Raw genomic sequence first — 19131 nt, forward strand, 5'->3', positions numbered from 1 at the left:
GAGTATGTCTCCTCATAGACTTAATGGCCTAGTAAAGTTCCCTTCAACCATATTAAAAGCATCCAACAAGTTGCAGAATGATTTAGTAAATTAATGTACCATAAATGTTATGACATGAAATAGCATGCAAGGATAATTTTTTATTGAAAAAAGTAGATTATAAAAAGTGCATGGGGCTTGCTTCCATTTCCAAGAATACAGTGTATATTAATATATATAATAATATATATTTTGTTGGAATGCACATAGGCTTGGAAGCAGATAGACTAGAAAAAACAGTGGTTACACCAGGTGTTGGGATTTGGCATGGTTTTATTCTTCTTAATTCGTTATTGTTTAAAGTGTCTCCAATAATAATGTGTTACTTAAATAGGATAAATTTATAAACGTCTTTCCCAGCAGACTGAGGCTGGTTTATCTGTAAGATGAGGGATATCAAGGTGATTAGGGTGTTGAGGTACCATATGCAAAGGAGCAAAGGCAATGAGGCCCCCGCCCAAGACCGAGGCGTGGGGGCACGAAGGGGCGGTCCAAAGGCCCCGCCCCTTATCGTCACGTGCTCACCGGCAGCCAATGGCCGCCTCCGAGCCCACCTAGGGGACGGGGCGGGGCGCCCAGCTGTCGTCACCAGGACAACGGGCGTTGCCGGCGCCTTGTGACTCTGGGCTGTGGGCGCGCTCGCGGCTCTTCGGCCATGGTGAGTTTGGGGCCCTCGCAGCCCGGCCACCAGGCCCTTCCCCGCCCGAGCTGTGCCTCCGCGCGGCCGCCTGCTGGTCTGGGCGGGTGGCGCCGGGGTCGCCGAAAGGCCGGGCCGAGGCCTGCGGGGCTGCCGGGCAGGGCAGGGCTGGGCGGGCCCCCGGGAGGGGGAACCCTGGGGCAGGCGGAACGCCCGCCCGCTGCCCGGGAGCGGCGCCGAGAGTGCCGGGGTCACTGCGGGGACCCAGACCCGGCCGGCCGCCGGACAGCGTAATGCTGTTTCGCCCTAGTGAGCCTGATAAGCCACTCAGAGAGGGTGTGGTTAGGGGGAAAAAAAGGATATGTATGAATATCATCTACCATGTATAGTCATATTAACACTATGTTTCAGTCTGCGTGCTTCCTGTCCAATTTCTATGCAATTATGTACAAATAGGTATTTCTTTGAAATTCATCATTCTGACAGGTTTCTATAGCATGTGAAAATTTGAATTTGTAATTTTGGGGATTCCTCACTCCTTTTTAAAAATGGGGCATTAAGGTGGTGTTTTTTTCTGAGTGCAGCACCCGCACTCGGGGATTTAATTCCTAATTAGTGCGTAGTAAACCCTTTAAATTATTACCTTTATTCAATAACTTGAGACTGGGCATCCCACCTGGACCCCATTAAGCTCGTTTATAACCCGAAGACTCGGCTCAGGTATTGGCTTGAATAGGCAAGATTTAGGGAATTGTCAGTCGAAGGTGTGAATTCTCCAGAAGCCTCCAAAAGGTGTAAAAGAAGAGCAGAGCTGGATTGTCTGCTTGGAGACACACCTTTGGTGTATTTGCGAGAGGGTGGGGGTGGGTGAGAGGAAAACGCTTAGTTCTGAGAAACAGTTTTTGTAACTGTTAGTAGTGTTACCTAGATTTGCTGCTTACCTGCAGGGGTTAGTGGAAGAGCTACTAAACTGAGAGTGGCCGGTGCTCCCCAAGTGCCGGTAGGGCTTCTGGAGAGAGACGCTGCCCTTTGGAATCTTGGCTGGCTCTGTCCTGTCTTAGTAACTAAGCTACTAAGAGAACGTGGATGATCTGTATCTCATTGACCCCAGAAGAACAACTGCCAGCTGTGTGACCTGTTGATAGTAGGAAAAAAATACCCCATCACCCACAAATAACAGCAATGCCTTCTTTAGTCCCTGCATGCTTCTTTTAAATTCTGAGTTGCTTTAAGTGAAAATTAATGGAGCCAGAAGAATTTCAGGAAATGAATTTATGAAAAGCTAAGTGTTGTAAATGTTGCAGCGTCTTACTTTTTACATGTAATCTGTGAGAAAAGCTCTTACAATTCTGGCAAGGGGAAAGAACATTAAGGAGTTAACAGTTTCACAGCTTTCTCTCTGAGGGCTTATATTCCTCCAGTTGTCCATTTTCCTTTTCTTCTTTTTGGTCCACCTGTTCCATCCAGATTCACTCTTGTGAGTCAACAGTCCACCTTGATTCACGGTTGTAAATTTTAGAGTTTTATGTACTCTAAAAGCATCTTACTGTACTTGTGTACTACTGGTTGCTTTGCCAAACTTAGAAATGCTTTGGTTTTTATCTTTAAGCATTAAGAATTTAATTCATGGGAGGAATTTAAGTGAGTGGTAACCTGATGCCTAGGCTCCAGGGTAAAGGGGAGTGAGTGGTTAGTGTAGAGGGAGGATAAGGAGGCTGCTTCTATAATCCCCCAAATGTACTCCAGATATTAACATTACCCTTCCTTAAATGCTTGAATCTAAACATACAGCTTTAGCATTGGATATTTATGGCGTTGCACGTGAATTTTTCTTCAGGGCGTCCCCTGGCAGTCTGGTGATTAAGACTCCATGGCTTCCAATGCAGGAGATGTGGGTTTGATCTCTGGTCGAGGAACTAAGAAGTTGTTTAGTTGCTCAGTTTTGATCCCATGGACTGTAGCCCACCATGCCCCTCTATCCTTGGGATTCTCCAGGCAGGAATACTGGAGTGGGTTGCCATTTCCTTCTCCGGACGATCTTCCCGACACAGGGATTGAGCCCATTTCTCTGGCATTGGCAGGTGGATTCTTTACTGCTAAGCCACCAGGAAAGCCCTAAGATCCACATGCCATGCAGGAGGAAAAAAAAAAGAATTCAGTTAAGCCACTTGTTTCTATTGCCTTTAAATGATAAATGACAGCTGACATTTATTGTGTACATTTTATGCATGAGACATTTTTATAAGCACCCCATGTGTCTTGAGTAACCATCACAACAACCTTACGCGGAAAATACCGTTTCCACATTTTAGAGATGAGGAAATGAGGCACAGAGAGGTAAAGTAACTCACCCAGTCAGATTTCAAAACCAGGCATCTTGTCTCAGAGCCGGCTTATGTAAACGTTGGATTATGCTATAGTGTATGGTGTCTTGTTATATGTTCCCTCCAAATATAAGCTATTTTTCTGTTAGGAGATGAGTTTTCTCCCTTACTTGGATTTTAATGTTTTGCGTGCTTATGAGTATTTGTCTTTTGTTCTTGGCACTTGGCTGCACACTGTTGAGCAGAGTAGGCACGCCTAGGCTTCTGTGCTCTGCCTTTTCTTCTCTTTCACACAGATGAAATGAAGAGGAATCAATGACGACAGATCATTGGATTAGGGTTCATACTCATGGCTGTAATAGCATTTAAAGTTTCTCCTGTCATTTCAGTTTGTGTTCAGGAATTGGCACCTGCTTTCTGTGAATCACAAAGGCTGGCTTTTTTTTTTTTTTAATTTTAATTGAAGTATAGTTGATTGACAATGTTGTGCCAGTCTCTGCTGTACAGCAGTGTGATTCACTGTTTTATACACACACATACATTCTTTTTTAAATATTCTTTTTCATTATGGTTGATCCCAGGAGACTGGATATAGTTGCCTGTGCTATACTGTAGGACCTGTTGTTTATCCGTTCTACATATGGGCTTCACTGATGGCTCAGAGGTTAAAGCGTCTGCCTCCAGTGCAGGAGACCCGGGTTTGATCCCTGGGTCGGGAAGATCCCCTGGAGAAGGAAATGGTAACCCACTCCAGTATTCTTGCCTGGAGAATCCCATGGACAGAGAAGCCTGGTAGGCTACAGTTTTGTTTTTGTTTTTGTTTTTTTAACTGAAGTGTAGTTGATTGACAGTGTTGTGCCAGTCTCTGCAGTGTGACTCAGTTATACACACACATACATATAAGCATACATCTGCTGACCCCAGCCTCCCACCCCAACCCTCCCTCAGCCCCCTCCCGGTGGCATCCACAAGTTTGTTCTCTTCCATCCACGTTGCTGAAAGGGCATTATTTCATTCTTTGCTATGACTGAGTAGTAGTCCATTGTACCACACCTTCTTTATCTGTATATGTACCACACCTTCTTTATCCATTGACCTGTAAATGGATATTGAGGGTGTTTCTGGGTCTTGGCTACCGTAAATAATGCTGCTATGAACATAGCGGTGCAAATATCTTTTGAATTACAGTTTTATCCGGGTATATGCCCAGGAAGTGGGATTTTTGGATGATATGGTAATTCTCTTTTTAGTTTTCTGAGGAGAAATCCATATTGTTTTCCACAGTGGCTGCATCAACTTGCATTTTCTCCAACAGTGTAGGAGGGTTTCCTTTTCTCCACACCTTCTCCAGCATTTGTTATTTGTAGATTTTTTGATGATGGCCATTCTGACCTGTGTGAGTTGATACCCTGTTGTATTTTTTGGTTTGCATTTATAATTAACAATATTGAGCATCTTCTCATATGTCTATTGGCCATTTATATGTCTTTTTTTGAGAAATGTCTGTTAAGGTCTTCTGCCCAGTTTTGAGTTGGGTTGTTTGTGTTTTTGTTGTTGAGCTGTATCAGCTGTTTGTGTGTTTGGGTGATTAAGCCCTTGTTGGTTGCAGCATTTGCAAATATTTTCTTTTGTTCCATAGGTCGTCTTTTCATTTTGCTTATGGTTTCTTTGCTGTGCAAACGCTTGTTGAGTTTGACTAGGTCTCATTTGTTTGTGTTTTTATTGCTATTGCCTTGGGAGACTGACCTAAGAAAACATTGTTAGAAGACGAGCTTTTAACATAAAGCCATTAGACTTGAAGGATGAGACTATTTTTAAAAGTAAAATTTTATTTTCTGAGGTTTTTTCCTAATAATCCATTCAATTCAGTCGCGCAGTCATGTCCAACTCTTTGCAGCCCCGTGGACTGCAGCACGCTAGGCTTCCCTGTCTATCACCAATTCCCGGAGACTGCTCAGACTCATGTCCATCGAGTTGGTGATGTCATCCAACCATCTCATCCTCTGTCATCCCCTTCTCCTGCCTTCAATCTTTCCCAGCATAGTTTTCATTTATTTTAGTTGTATATTCTAAAATTGTTACAAAAAGACATCAAAAAGCTTTAAACTTTAATTTGTATGGATCAAAATATATGTTGGATTACCTGTTGTCATCAGGTTTTTGTTAACTGCTTTCCACTTGAGCTTGTAAGGCAGATTTATTTTTTGGAAATATAAAACAGCATTGTATCATAGAATTGTCCCATTTTAATTGATTTCATTTGGAGTTCTCCCAGTGTTGCTCTTTCTGTATTTGCCTGTGGTTAAGACTTCTCAGAGGTGTTGAGAAGCAGAATAAAGTATATTCTATTTTACCAACAGTTTTGGTCTCTTTGCCATCACATGGTGTAGTTAAGAGAGCTTATATAATGAGATCTTTGTTAATAGATCATGACAACAAGTTTCTCTCTTATTAATTTTCCTACTCTGGACAAAACTGGTCTCCTTTATGGCTGCACTAAGTGGGTACATAATTTTTAGTAATCGTAACAATAACTCCCTTTCATAGAGCCCTTCCACTGTGTTCATTTTTAGGCTGATCACTTCACATTTATCTCACTTAACCCTTCTAACATCCCTGTGAGATTGACATCATTGTACTCACTTAATAGGCCCAATTGTTTAGACAGTTTGCCCAAGGTCACATAGTTGGTGAGTGACAGCCAGGATTTGAACTCAAACAATCTGTCTTTAAAGTATGGCATTTTAAGCATTGCACCATGGCTTCTTCCCAAACTGAAGATTGTGCCTGGTACCTGGCGTGCGGCTTTTCCAGTTCTCAGTGCTGCCCCTGTAATCGTGTCTTTCCAATAAATTTTCTGTCCCATGGTTTTCTGTCCAGCAAATATTTGTGTATCTCAGTATGTGCCAGTCTGTTCTAGGCAGTGGGTGCACAACCGTAAATGAAACAGGAAAGGCTCTGGCCTCGTGGAGTTACATTCTAGTGGTGGGAGGACAGATAATAAGCATATAGATAAGGTGGTGAGAAGGGCTTTGGAGAAAAAGCTGAATAAGAGGAAGTTTTGAGGATGGATGAGTGGATGAGAGGAGGGAGGACTTGCTTTTTTAAAAAAATACTATTTGGCCGTGCTGGGTCTTCGTTGCAGCATGCAGGATCTTTAGGTGGGACAAGCTCACCCTTATTTGTAGCATGTGAGATCTAGTTCCCTGACCAGAGATCATACCTGGGCCCCCTGCATTAGGAACTGGGAGTCCTAGCCACTGGACCACCAGCGGAGTCCCGGAACTTACTCTTTCTGTTGGTGGAAGGGAAGGTGTCTCTGAGCAGAGGATGTGGCATGTGAATGCCTAGGAGAAAGACCCTTTCAGGAAGGAATACATATGCAAAGGTCGCGAGGCACTGCCTGGTGTATTGGAGGCACAGCAAGGAAAACCTGGAGTGGAATAAGATGAGCTTGGCAAGAGGGGAGGCCAAGTCAGTCAGGGAGACCAGATTGCATAAGACGAACAAGCCATTTAAGGGAATTTGCCTTCCATTTGAGGGGAGAGGAGGTGATTGACGAGTTTAAGAAGAATGGCAGAGCATGGCTTTGCATTTCATAAAAGGACCGTTCTGTCTGCTGTGTGGAAAGTATACGCGAGGTAGGAGTGAGGGGAGAAAGGACAAGAACAAAGGAAACCAGAGAAGGCGTTGTTTGGTTCAGTCATCCATGGGGTTGGCTGTGCAATAGAAAAGCAAGTGAAGAATGGTTCAGCGATTGGAGTCTGAGCAATAGTAACACGTTGTCATTTGCTGAGATGAAGACTATGGGAGGAGTAAATTTAGCAAGGGATGAAGAAAGGAGTTGGTTGTGGGCTTGATAAATTCGTGATCCTTATTAAACATCTAAAGTGAAAGATATCTAGAGACACAGAGTTACGTTTTCAGAAACAGTGGGATATTTTTAAAACGCAAACTGAATTGAATCTTGAAGTATTAGATTTGGAAGAGACTTTTTGAGTTTTTCTAGTACAATCCTTTCATTTTACAAACTAGAAATGCTGAGAAGTCAATTGTCTGCCACAGAGTTAAATAGCCTTTACTACCGATTCTCCAGTACAAAGAACACTTGACCTGGAGTCAGGAGATACAAGTTTATATTGTAGTTTTCCTTTTTTTTTTTCAGTTCTAATCATTTATCTGCTCCAAGTCTTTCTTCTATCAGAACAGATAATAAAGACTTCCACTGTTAGGATGTTGAAAGTTGCAAAAACTAGACATTGCTGTTTCTACCCTAATGATGGGAAAAGGTTGAGAAGCTAGAAGATTGCAGTTCTCTAAAACCCATCTAGAGAGCTGAGGTCACAAAGAAATCTACATGAATTAAAATTGAGGCTGTAACACGCCCTTCCCAGAAAAAAGGAGACACGTAGATACTTTGACCTGTGGAGGGGTCAGCAGGAGGGAGAAGAGTCTGCTATAGACAGCTCTTGGAGCAATTGGTCAATGTTTACTGACTGCTTGTGGGCTGGAGTGACCGCTGGAATCCCGAGGAGCCCCAGCCACAGAGCACGTTGCACCCACCTCTCTTTCCCTTGGGTCTTTGCTGAGTGCATGCATGTAGACATGCCCTGGAGTGCAGGACCTTCCTGAGGTGGGCGATGCCTGCTGAAGGCCAGGGTCAGGGCAGGAGAATCAACAGAAATCTCTCTGAGGCACTAGGGGCTTTCCCCAAGTGTAAGGCAGGGCCACCACGGACAGGGGGCACGGCTGGGGAGCTGAGAAATGTCCCTCTGTGGCTATCCAGGCTTTCAATCAGGGAGGCAACAGGCTTTCAGGTGGCAGCCAGAGGCAGAGAGAGATCTCCATAAGGCATGGACAGCAGAGGGTGCCACAGCAGAGCCAGCTCCCGGCTGACAGCCAGAGTGTAAAACAGAGATGGTGCTCTTAGTTTTCAGAAAGCTAGCGCCTGGGTTGTAAAGCTCAACGAGATCTGTGAAGTTCACCAGTGCTCAGATCCCAGCTTCTCCTGAAGGTGCATTTCTGATTGCACCCTAAAAAAAATTTAAAGCCGATCTTGAACTGAATCTAACTAGCGCTATAACACAATTGAGACCCAGATCAACTAGAAATTAAAAGGATTCAGTGCCTGCTACCTTCACTGTAAGCAACGTAATTGAAGGAGGAACTTTGCTTTATGGAGGTAAATGACTATACTTTAAAAAAATTCAGGTATAATTGACATAATAACATATTAAAGTTGTACAACGTAATGATTTGAAATTTGTATATATTGCAAAATGATCACCGTAACAGGTCTAGTTAACATCTGTCACCATACATAGTTATAGAATTTTTGCCTTGTGATGAGAATTTTTAAGATCTACTCTCCTAGCACTTTCAGATACGCCAAACAGTATTGTTAACTATAGTTACCATTCTGTATGTTACATGCCCAGGATTTATTCATTTTGTAACTAGAAATGCCTTTTGATTGTCTTTGGCTGTTTTGTCCACCCTCCCATTCCCCATCTATGGAATCATAAATCTGTTATCTATGAGTTTATTTTTTTTTTAAAGATTACACATATAAATCAGATCATTTATCTTTTAATGTATTTGTCTTTCACTGTGTGACATTTCAGTTGGCATAGTGCCCTCAAAATACTTCCGTGTTGTTGCAGGTGTCAAAATTTCCTTTTTTTAAATGGCTGAATCATATTCCATTGTATATATCTATTATATTTCCCTTATCTATTCATTTATCAATAGGCAACCTATTTACATATCTTGACTTGTACATAATGCTTCGGTGAACATAGGAGCCCCTATCTCTTCAAATTATTGTTTTTGTTTTCTTCAGAAAAATCCCTAAAATTGGAATTCTTGGATCATAGGGTAGCCCTGTTTTTAATTTTTTGAGGAAACTCCATACCGTTTTCCACAGAGACTGCATCAGTGTAGATTCCCACCAGCTGTGCGTGAGGGTTCTCACTGCTTGTTACTTGTTGTCTCTTTAATAATATCCATTCTGATAGGTATGAGGTGGTATCAATATTTTGATTTGTATCAATATTTCCCTGATGATTAATGATGTTGAGGGCCTTTTCATGTACTTGTTGGTCGTATCTTTGGAAAGACATCTGTATAGCTCCTCTGCCCATTTTTTCATTAGATTTCTTGTTGAATATTAACTTCTTATTGCATATGTTTAGCAGAATCATTCATAGATTGTAGTTTTTGTTGGTGGTTTTCTTTGCTGCACAGAAGCATTTTAGTTTGACGTAGTCTGATGTATTTTTTGCTTTCGTGGCCTTATCTTTTGGTGTCAAGTCCAAAATCATCTCCATAACTTATGTCAAGGAGCTTACAGCCTTTTTTTTTTCCCTAGGAGTTTTATTTTTTTCTAGGAGTTTTTTTCAAGTCTTACATTCGAAGCTTATCATCCATTCTAAGTTAATTTTTGTGTATGGTGTAGGACAGGGCTCCACTTTCATTCTCTTGCAGGTGGCTGTTCAGTTTTCTCAGCACCATTTATTAAAGAGACTACCTTTTTTCCCATGTATATTCTTCCTTTGTCATAGATTAATTGACCCATAGTGTGTGGGTTTATTTCTGGATTTCTTTTCTGTTCCATTGATCTGTGTGAATGTTTTTCTGCCAATGCTATACTGTTTTGATAGCTTTGCAGTATAGTCAGAAGTCAGGGAGCTTGAATCCTCCAGTTCTGTTCTTTCCCAAGATAGTTTTGGCTATTTGTGTGTTTACATTTCCGTACAAGTTCTGAGATTATTTGTTGCAGTTCTATAAAAAATCCCCTGATATATTTTGATAGGGATTGCATTCAATCTGTAGATCGTCTTGTATAGTATGGTCACTTTACCAGTACTAATTCTTCCTATATAAAACACGATATATTTTTTCATCTCTTTGTATTGTCTTCAGTTTCATCTTATAGTTTTATAGTCTTTTATAGACTTTCCACAGAGAAGGCAGTGGCACCCCACTCCAGTACTTTTGCCTGGAAAATCCCATGGACGGAGGAGCCTGGTGGGCTGCAGTCCATGGGGTCGCTGAGGGTCGGACACGACTGAGCGACTTCACTTTCACTTTTCACTTCCATGCATCGGAGAAGGAAATGGCAACCCATTCCAGTGTTCTTGCCTGGAGAATCCCAGGAACGGGGGAGCCTGGTGGGCTGCCATCTATGGGGTCGCACAGAGTCAGACACGACTGAAGCAACTTAGCAGCATAGACTTTCCAAGTACGGCTCTTTTACCTCCTTAGGTTTATTCGTAGTTACCTAATTTTTTTTTATGAGATGGTAAAGGTGATTGTTTCCTTAACTTCTTTTATAGTTTGTTGTTAGTGCATAGAAATGCAACAAATTTCTATATCTTGTTAGCATTCTGCAGATTTACAAGATTCATTGATAAGCTTTAGTTGTTTTCTGGTGGCATCTTTCAGATTTTCTACATATAGTATCATGTAATCTGCAGACAGTGACAATTTTATTTCTTCCTTACCATTTTAGATATATTTCTTTTTCTTGTCTGATTGCTGTGGTTAGGACTTCCAATACTCTGTTGAATAAAAGTATTGAGAGTGGGCATCTGTGTTTTGTTTCTGATCTTAAAGAAAATGTTTTCAGCTTTTCACCATTGAGTATGATGTTAACTGTGGATTTGTCTTATGTGGCCTTTATTATGTTGATGTATGTTCCCTCCGTGCCCACTTTCTGGGGAATTTTGATCACAAATTAATGTTGAATTTTGTCAAAAGCTTTTCCTGTGATTATTGCAATAATCATATGGTTTTTATTCTTCAGCTTGTTAATGTGTATTACATTGATTTTTCAGATATTGAAAAATCCTTACATCCCTGGGATAAGTCCCTCTTGATTATGGTTTATGATTCTTTTAGTGTATTGTTGGGATCAGTTTGCTGATGTTGTGTTGAAGATTCTTGCATTTATGTTCATCAGTGGTATTGGCCTGTGAGTTTCTTTTTTAGTATCTTTGGTTCTAGTATCAGGGTGATGAGTGCCTCATAGAATGAGTTTGTAATTGTTCTTTCCTCTGCATGTTGTGTGTGTGTGTGAGTGTGTGAGAACTGTTTAAGGATAGGCATTAGTAAACTTCTCCCTAAACGCTTTGTAAAACTCACCTGTAACGCCGCCTAGTCCTGGGCTCCGTAGCCCCCCGCTGCACCGTGTGGCTTGTGGGAACTTAGCTCTCTAACAGGCCTTGGCAGTGAAAGCACAGACCTAACCACGGGACCACTGGGGAGTCCCTGGTCTGGACTTGCGCTTGTTGATAATTTCTGAATTACTGACTCAGTTTCAGTACTGGTAACTTGTCTATTCATATTTTCTGTTTCTTCCTGTTCAGTCTTGGGAGATTGTACATTTATAAGAATTTGACCATTTCTTCCAGGTTTTTCATTTTATTGAGATATAGTTGTATTAGCCTCTTATGATCTTTTGTATTTCTGTGGTATCATTTGTAACTTCTTTTTCATTTCTGATTTATTGATTTTTTTTTTTTTGATGAATTTGGCTAAAGGTTTATCAGTTTTGTTTACATTTGCAAAGAACCAGATTTTAGTTATGTTGATCTTTTCTGATTTTTTAAAGTCTATTTCATTTATTTCCACTGTGATCTTCATGATTTCTTTCCTTCTACTAACTTTGTGTTTTGTTTATTCTTTATTTTTTACTTCCTGTAGGTGTAAGGTTAGGTTGCTTGAGATTTTTCTTGTTTCCTGAGGTAAACTTGCGTTGCTTTAAATTTCCCTCACTGCTTTTGCTGCATCCCATAGGTTTTGGATCTTTGTGTTTTGATTTTTATTTGTCTCTAGATATTCTTGATTTTCCCTTTGTTTTCTTTAATGATCCATCGGTTGTTTTGTAGCATGTTGTTTAACCCCCATGTGTGGGTGTGTTTTTATTCCTTGTAGTTGATTTCTAGTCTCATAGCATTGTGGTTGGAAAAGATACTTGATATTATCAGTTTTCTTAAATTTACTGATGCTTGTTTTATGGCCTTAACATGTGGTCTCTCCTGGAGAATGTTCCATGTGCGCTTGAAAGACTGTGTATTCTGCTCCTTTTGGGTGGAATGCTCTGTATATATCAGTTAAGTCTATCACATCTAATATGTCATTTAAGGCCAGTGTTCCCTTATTGGTTTTCTCTCTGGATGATCATTGATATATGTGGGGTGTTAAAGTTCCCTACTATTATTATGTTACTGTTGATTTCTTTTTTTTATGTCTGCTAATATTTGCCTTATGTATAAAGGTGCTCCTATGTTGGGAACATATATATTTATGAAGTTTGATGTAAAAATTTCTCAGTCGTGTCGGACTCTTTGTGACCCCATGGACTATAGAGTCCATGGAATTCTCCAGGCCAGAATACTGGAGGGGGTAGCCTTTCCCTTCTCCAGGGGATCTTCCCAACCCAAGGATCAAAGCCAGGTCTCCTGCATTGCAGGCAGATTCTTTACCAGCTGAGCCACTGTTTTGTTCTTGGATTGATTCCTTGATCGTTATAAAGTATCCTTCTTTGTCTTTGTAACAGTCTCTATTTTGAGGAAATTTGTTTTGCCCCATATAAGTATTGCTACTCCGGCTTTGTTTTGATTTCTGTTTGCATGGAATACCTTTTCTATCCCCTCAGTTTCAGTCTTTGTGTGTCTCAAGTGAGATCTGAAGTGAGTCTCTTGTAGGCAGCATAAATAAGGGTTTTGTTTTGTATCCATTCAGCCCCTCTGTGTCCTTTGATTGGAACATACAGTCTATTGCAGTTAAGGTAATTATTGATGCATATGTTCTTACTGCCATTTTGTTCATTGTTTGGGGGTGGTTTTATCTTTTTCTTTTGTTCTTGTTACTTGATGACTAGTGTTATGTTCGGATTTTTTCTTTAAAAAAATATTTATTTATTTGGCTGCACGGGGTCTTAGTTGTGGCATTCGGGATCTTTGCATCACGTGGAGTCTCCTGTTGCAGTGCACGGACTCTCTGGTTGTGGCGCGCAGGCTCAGTAGTTCTGCTCAGGCTCAGTAGGCTCTGTGGGCACATGAGCTCTCAGGCTCTCTGTTGTGGCGTTCAGGCTCTCTGTGTGGGGCACACGAGCTCCGAAACGCACAGGCTTAGTAGTGGTGCCATGTGGGCTTAGTTGCTCTGCAAGCACGTGTGATCTTAGTTCCCTGACCAGGGATCAGACTTGTGTCCCCTGCATTGCAAGACGGATTCTTAACCACTGGACCACCAGAGGTCCCTTTTTCTTTGTGCGTGTGTGTGTGTGTGTGTGTGTGTATGTATTAGGTTTTTTGATTTGTGGTTATTGTGAGGTTTTTTAATAGCAATCTTAATATATGTGATTAAGTTGCTGATCTCTTAATTTCAAATGCATTTTTAAAACCCCTCATGATTACTGTTTTTTTTTTTATATCATACCTTTAATTTAACTGCTTTTTGTATCCCTTAACTGCTTAAGGGGCTTTGATGTAGATGTTACTGGTTTTGTTTTTAGCCTTCCTTCTCTCTGTGCGTGGTTGATTCCCTGCCTTTACTGTATGTGTGTCTTTACTGATGATCTTTTTCATTTTGTAATTTTCATGTTTCCAATTGGGGCCTTTCTTTTTTCACCTAGAGTAGTTCCTTAGTATTTAATATAAAGCTGATTTGGTGGTGCTGAACTCTTTTAACTTCTGCTTGTTGATAAAACTTTTGATCTTTCTATCAAATCTGAAGGAGAGCCTTGCTGGATATTCTTGATTGTAGGTTCTTCAATTTCATCATTTAAAATATATCACTCATCTGGCTGGCAGAGTTTCTGCTGAAAAATCAGGTGATAACCTTATGGGAGTGCCCCTGCTTTACCCTTGCTGCTTTTAAGATTCTCTCTTTATCTTTATTTTTTGTCATTTTAATTACAATGTGTCTTGGTGTGTTCTTCTTTGGGTTTATCCTATATGGAACTCTCTGCCTTTCCTGAACTTGGATAAGTGTTTCTTTTCCCAGTTTGCAGAAGTTTTCAGCTGTTATTTCTTCAGATATGTTCAACCCCCCCGCTTTTTTTTTTTTTCAATTTCTCTTCTTTTGGGACCCCTGTAATGTGAATATTAGTGTTCTTGATATTGTCCCAGAGGTCCCTTAGACTGTCCTCATTTAAAAAAATTTTTCTGTTCAGTGGTCATGATTTCCACTACTCTGTCTTCCAGCTTGCTGATCCATTTTTCTGTATGTTTTAATCTACTGTTGATTCCTTCTAATATATTTTTCTTTTTAAAAATTAAAAAAAATTAATTGGTAGAAAATTGCTTTCCAGTGTGTTGGTTTCTGCCATATGATGTGACTCTCTATGATATATCTATGATATATGATTATGTATATATCCTCTTCCTTTTGAGCCTCCACCTCGCCACGCCCCCTCCCCCAATCCTACCCCTCTAGGTCACATAGAGTGCCGGGTCGGGCTCCCTGTGTTACAGAGCAACTTCCTACTAACTCTTACACATGATAATGTATGTATGTCAAGGCTGCTTTCTCAGCTCGTCCCACCCTCACCTCCCCCACTGTGCCACATGTCCATTCTCTACTAGGTTCATCAGTACGGTTTTTCGGTTGGTGCAAAAGTAATTATGCTTTCAGATCCTGAATGTTAAATCGTCATAACTAGGCGCAAACACATCTTTATTAGTCAAAATAGGAACCATGACAATCAACATATTTTTGCAAATGAGAAATGTTTGTTTATTCCTGTAGCATAAAAAAAAAATCTGTGCTTCCAGATACGATGAACTCTTGGAAAGCATTTTCTGCATCCTCCTGGTTGTGGAAGCATTTTCCCTGCAAAAAGTTGTTGAGATGCTTGACGAAGTAGTAAGTTGGCAAGAGGTCAGGTGAATATGGCAGATGAGGCAAAACTTTGAACTTTGTTCAATTCATTGAACTTGCGACATGTTCATTATGTGACGTGGTCAGGCATTGTTGTGGAGAAGAATGGGTTCCATTCTGTTGCCCAGTGCCAACAGCAGGCGTTGCAGTTTTTCCTGCCTCTCACTGTTTGCTGAGCATGCTTCTCAGATGTAACGGTTTCACCGGGATTCAGAAAGCTGTAGTGGATCAGACGGGCATCAGACCACCAAACAGAGACCATGACCCCCATTTTTTGGTGCAAGTTTGGCTTTGGGAAGTGCTTTGGAGCTTATTCTTGGTCCAGCCACTGAGCTGGTTGTCATCTAAAAGGCACTTTTCATCACACGTCACAATCAGATCAAGAAATGATTCATTGTTGTTGCATAGAATAAGAAAAGGGGACACTTTAAAGAATGGTTTTATTTTGATTTGTGGTCAGCTTATGAGGCATCCACTTATTAAGGTTTGTCACCTTTCCGTTTTGCTTCAAAGGCCAAATGATTGTAGAATGGTCGATGTTGAGTTCTTGGGCAACTTCCTGTGTGGTTGTAAGAGGATCAGCTTTGATGCTCCTCTCAGTTGATCATTGTCAACTTCTAATGGCCAGCCACCACGCTTCTCATTTTCAGGATTCTCGTCTCCTTTGCAAAACTTCTTGAACCACCACTGCACTGTATGTTCATTAGCAGTTCCTGGTCTGGGTGCATTGTTGATATTGCAAGTTGTCTCTGCTGCTTTATAACCCATTTTGAACTCGAATAAGAAAATTGCTCCAATTTGCTATTTGTCTAAGGTCATTACTGTAGATTGTCTAAAATACATATAAAATAAACAATAAGTAATAATTCATTAGCAAAAAGCATAAAGCAAGAATTATGCATTAAAATGATGTATAACATAACCACATTTATATAGAAATGTATTCAAATATCTAATGGCAAAGTTCAACAATGCAAAACTGAAATTACTTTTGCACCAACCTAGTAGATTCCACATATGTGTGTTAATACGCGATGTATGTTTTTCTGACTTACTGCACTCTGTATAAGAGGCTCTAGGTTCATCCACCTCACTAAATCCAACTCAAATTCATTCCTTTTTATGGCTGAGTAATATTCTACTGTATATATGTATCACATCTTCTTTATCCATTCATTTGTAAATGTACATCTAGGTTGCTTCCATGTCCTGGCTATTGTAAATATTGCTGCAATAAACATTGGGGTACATGTGTCTTTTAGAATTGTGGTTTTCCTTCTAGTATATTTTTCATTTCAGGTATTGTATTCTTCATCTCTGTCTTTTTAAATATATTTTTTCTCTTTGCTAAATATTTTTAACTTCTTGTTCCGTGCATCCATTATTCTCCTGAGTTCTTTGATTATCTTTACAGTCATTAGCCTGAACTCTTTTTTGGGGGGATTGCCTGTTTCCACTTCACTAAGTTCTTCTGGGGTTGTATCATGTTCCTTCTCTGTTACCTCATTTTGCCTAAGTTGGTATTTATATTTTCACGTGTCTGGTGGGTTAATACATATCTTGACCTTGGAGAAACTGTTCTGTACAAGATGTCCTGTGTTGTCCCCGGCCTGTATGCTCTCGAGGTTTCCCCTGTGAGGGCTGTGTGGGTCCTTCGTTGTGGCAGGCTGACTGTGTGGGTGGTCTGGTAGGCTTGATTGGCCTCTCCTCTAGTTGGTTACCCGCCCGTGCCTTATGAAGAGGCTGTTGGGGCCCAGTCGCCAGGCAGCTGACTGCGGTGCCCCAGGAGGCCCGGGCTAGTGCCTGTTCACCGGTGGGTGGGTGCAGTCAGGGTCCAGAAAACTCTGGGGCTGTTGTCCGTGTACTACTGGTGGGTGAAACCAGGTTTTGGTTTAACGCTGGACTACTTATGGTCTGAGTCAGGCCCTGGGGTCTGACCGGAGTGCCCAGGGATCACAGAGCTGGTGTCTGATAACTAATGTGTTGGGGGGTGGTGTGGGAGGTGTTTCCTGACACAGATATGGGGTCACGGGCATTCTGAGGCTGTGCTGGCCTGCTAGTAGGAAGGGTCAGGGCCAGCCGGTCCCAGGGTAGGGTCTGGCCTGCTGCGGGCAGGCCGGCTCTGCAGACTACGGCTCTCTTGCATCTCGTGTCTGCCCCCAGGTGGGTGAGGCTTGTCTAGAGCCTGGAGCAGGACTGCTGGACAGTTTGGCTGGTGCCCGCCTGTGGGTGGGTGAAGCTGGGTCCTGTCCCTGTGACGGGCAGGGCTACGTCTAGAGGCGACTGTGGTCTCAGGGAGTTTTAGGCGGCCTGTCTGCTGACAGGTGGGCTGTGTCCCTGTCCAGTTAGCTACTTTGCCTGAGGTGTCCCAGCACTGGTCCCTACAGGCTGTTGGACGGGCCAGGTCCCTCAACGGGGCCTGCCAGAGCCCGTGTTCGCCCAGTAGGAGGAGCTCCCAAGAATGGCCTCTGCCAGTGTCTTTGTCCCCAAGGTGAGCCACAGCCCCGCTTCCCCCACCTCTCCAAGAGACTCCCTGAGACCAGCAGGCAGGTCTGGCCCTGGCTCCTGTCCAATGACTGCTTTGGCCCCGAGTTCCGGAACACGGCAGGTTTTGTGTGCTCCTTTCAAGAGCCTTCTCCGTTTCCCTCAGTCCTTAGGGACTCCCAAGCCCAAGCCCCACCGACCTTCAAAGCCAGACTCTCTGGGGGCTGTCTTCTTGCTGCCTGACCCCAGGGCTGTGGAGCCTGATGTGGAGCTCGGCACGCTAACTCCTGGGAGAACCTCTGCAATGTAATTATCCTCCAGTTTGTGGGTTGCCATCTCTGTGGTGAGGGACCTGGTTATTTTGCCCCCTCCTGCCTGTCTGGTTGTAGTTCCCTCTTTATGTCTTTAGTTGTAGATTTTCTTCTGGTAGGTCCTGGTCTTTTTCATGGGTGCCTGTGATTTTGGTGTGCTTGTGAGAGGAGGTAAGCTCACAGTCTTTCTGCTTTGCCATCTTGGCGAGTCTCTCCTCCCCTTCTGTCAGTTTTTTCAAAGAAACAACTCTTGGTTTCATTGATCTTTGTAAAGTTCTGGGGTTTTTTACTCACAATTATTTGTTGTGAAATAACAAATTATGAGACATGGAAAGAAATAAAAAAGTGTGACCCATGGTTAGGAGAAGAGCTTAGAGAAACTGAGTCAGTGATGGGCCAGATGTTGAACAGTTGGAATGGATGAACAGTTGGAAAATTTTAACAGGAAAATGGAAGACTATAAAAAGATATAACTGGGAATGCGGAAGTGATAGTACCGCGTTAGAAGTTAAGTCTTCATTCGGTGGGCATAACAGCAGACTGGATGTAGTTGGCAAACCCCAAGTAGAATAGGTACAAAGCTGAGAAGCGTTGCTAACTCAGCACTGTTAAATCTTCCAGTTCATGAACATGCAATGTGTTTCAGTTTAAGTCTGATTACTCACGACAGTGTTTAGTATAAGTTTTCAATATATAATATCATGTACTTCTTTCCTTAAATGTATTCCTAAATAGGTTTTTTCTTATGCTGCTACAAATGAGATTATTTTCTTAATTTTATTTTAAGGTTGTTCATTGCTAATGTATGGAAATACAAATTATTTTTGTATAAATCCATGGTGTATTTGTATGTTAAATGTTTCAACCTTGCTGGAATTCCGTGATTAATAGCTTTTTATGTCTTTTTTCTAGAATTTTCAGTGTACAGGATCGTGTCACCTGTAAACAGAAGTTTTATTTCTTCCTTTTCAGTCAGCATGCCTTTTATTTATTTTCTTTGCTGAATAGCCTTGCCTGGAACCTCTAGTACAGTGTAGGATAGAAGTGACTGTGTGTTAACTCTTCCCTAAATGTTTGCCATTCTTATTAAATGGTATAGAATATAAACCGTATTTATGTCTGTCAGTATTGGAGAATACTGACTTCATGAAATTGGTGTCATCGGTGCAAGATCGATTTACAGTTTTGTGTTGGTTTCTGCTCTACAGCAGTGAGAATCAGTCATAATCGTATCCCTGCCTTCCTGAGCTTCCTGGGGGCCATTTTGATCTACAAAATATGTAACCTTTTTTTGATTGATTGAGGAACATTTTAATAATTTCATTTTTTTTTTTTTTAGGTTTTCTCGAATAATGATGAAGGCCTTATTAACAAAAAATTACCCAAAGAACTTCTTTTGAGGTAAGTGTAGGGATTTTGTATATGATTCGAAATGTAAAGATTTAAATAT

At 41.5% G+C, this 19131-nt stretch overlaps 1 protein-coding gene across 6 annotated transcripts in view; it reads left to right on the forward strand.

Annotated features, from left to right (window-relative positions):
- The first annotated feature begins 617 nt into the window (after window positions 1–617).
- Window positions 618–19131, forward strand: part of FBXL2 (F-box and leucine rich repeat protein 2) — an 84732-nt gene continuing 66218 nt past the window's right edge. For 3 of the 6 annotated variants that reach the window (XR_011461924.1, XM_070359506.1, XM_070359508.1), the window contains exons 1-2: window positions 618–697; window positions 19021–19082. Coding sequence is in view for 2 of the 6 variants with exons in the window: in XM_070359506.1 (XP_070215607.1) it covers window positions 695–697; window positions 19021–19082 (65 nt within the window). In the remaining 4 variants the exon portion in view is untranslated. Of the gene's footprint in view, window positions 698–19020; window positions 19083–19131 lie in introns of those variants that run through there. The other 3 variants (XM_070359510.1, XM_070359511.1, XM_070359509.1) reach the window with 2 other exon arrangements.

The sequence above is a fragment of the Bos mutus genome, chromosome 22, assembly GCF_027580195.1.
Source record: "Bos mutus isolate GX-2022 chromosome 22, NWIPB_WYAK_1.1, whole genome shotgun sequence".
Lineage (NCBI taxonomy): Eukaryota > Metazoa > Chordata > Mammalia > Artiodactyla > Bovidae > Bos > Bos mutus.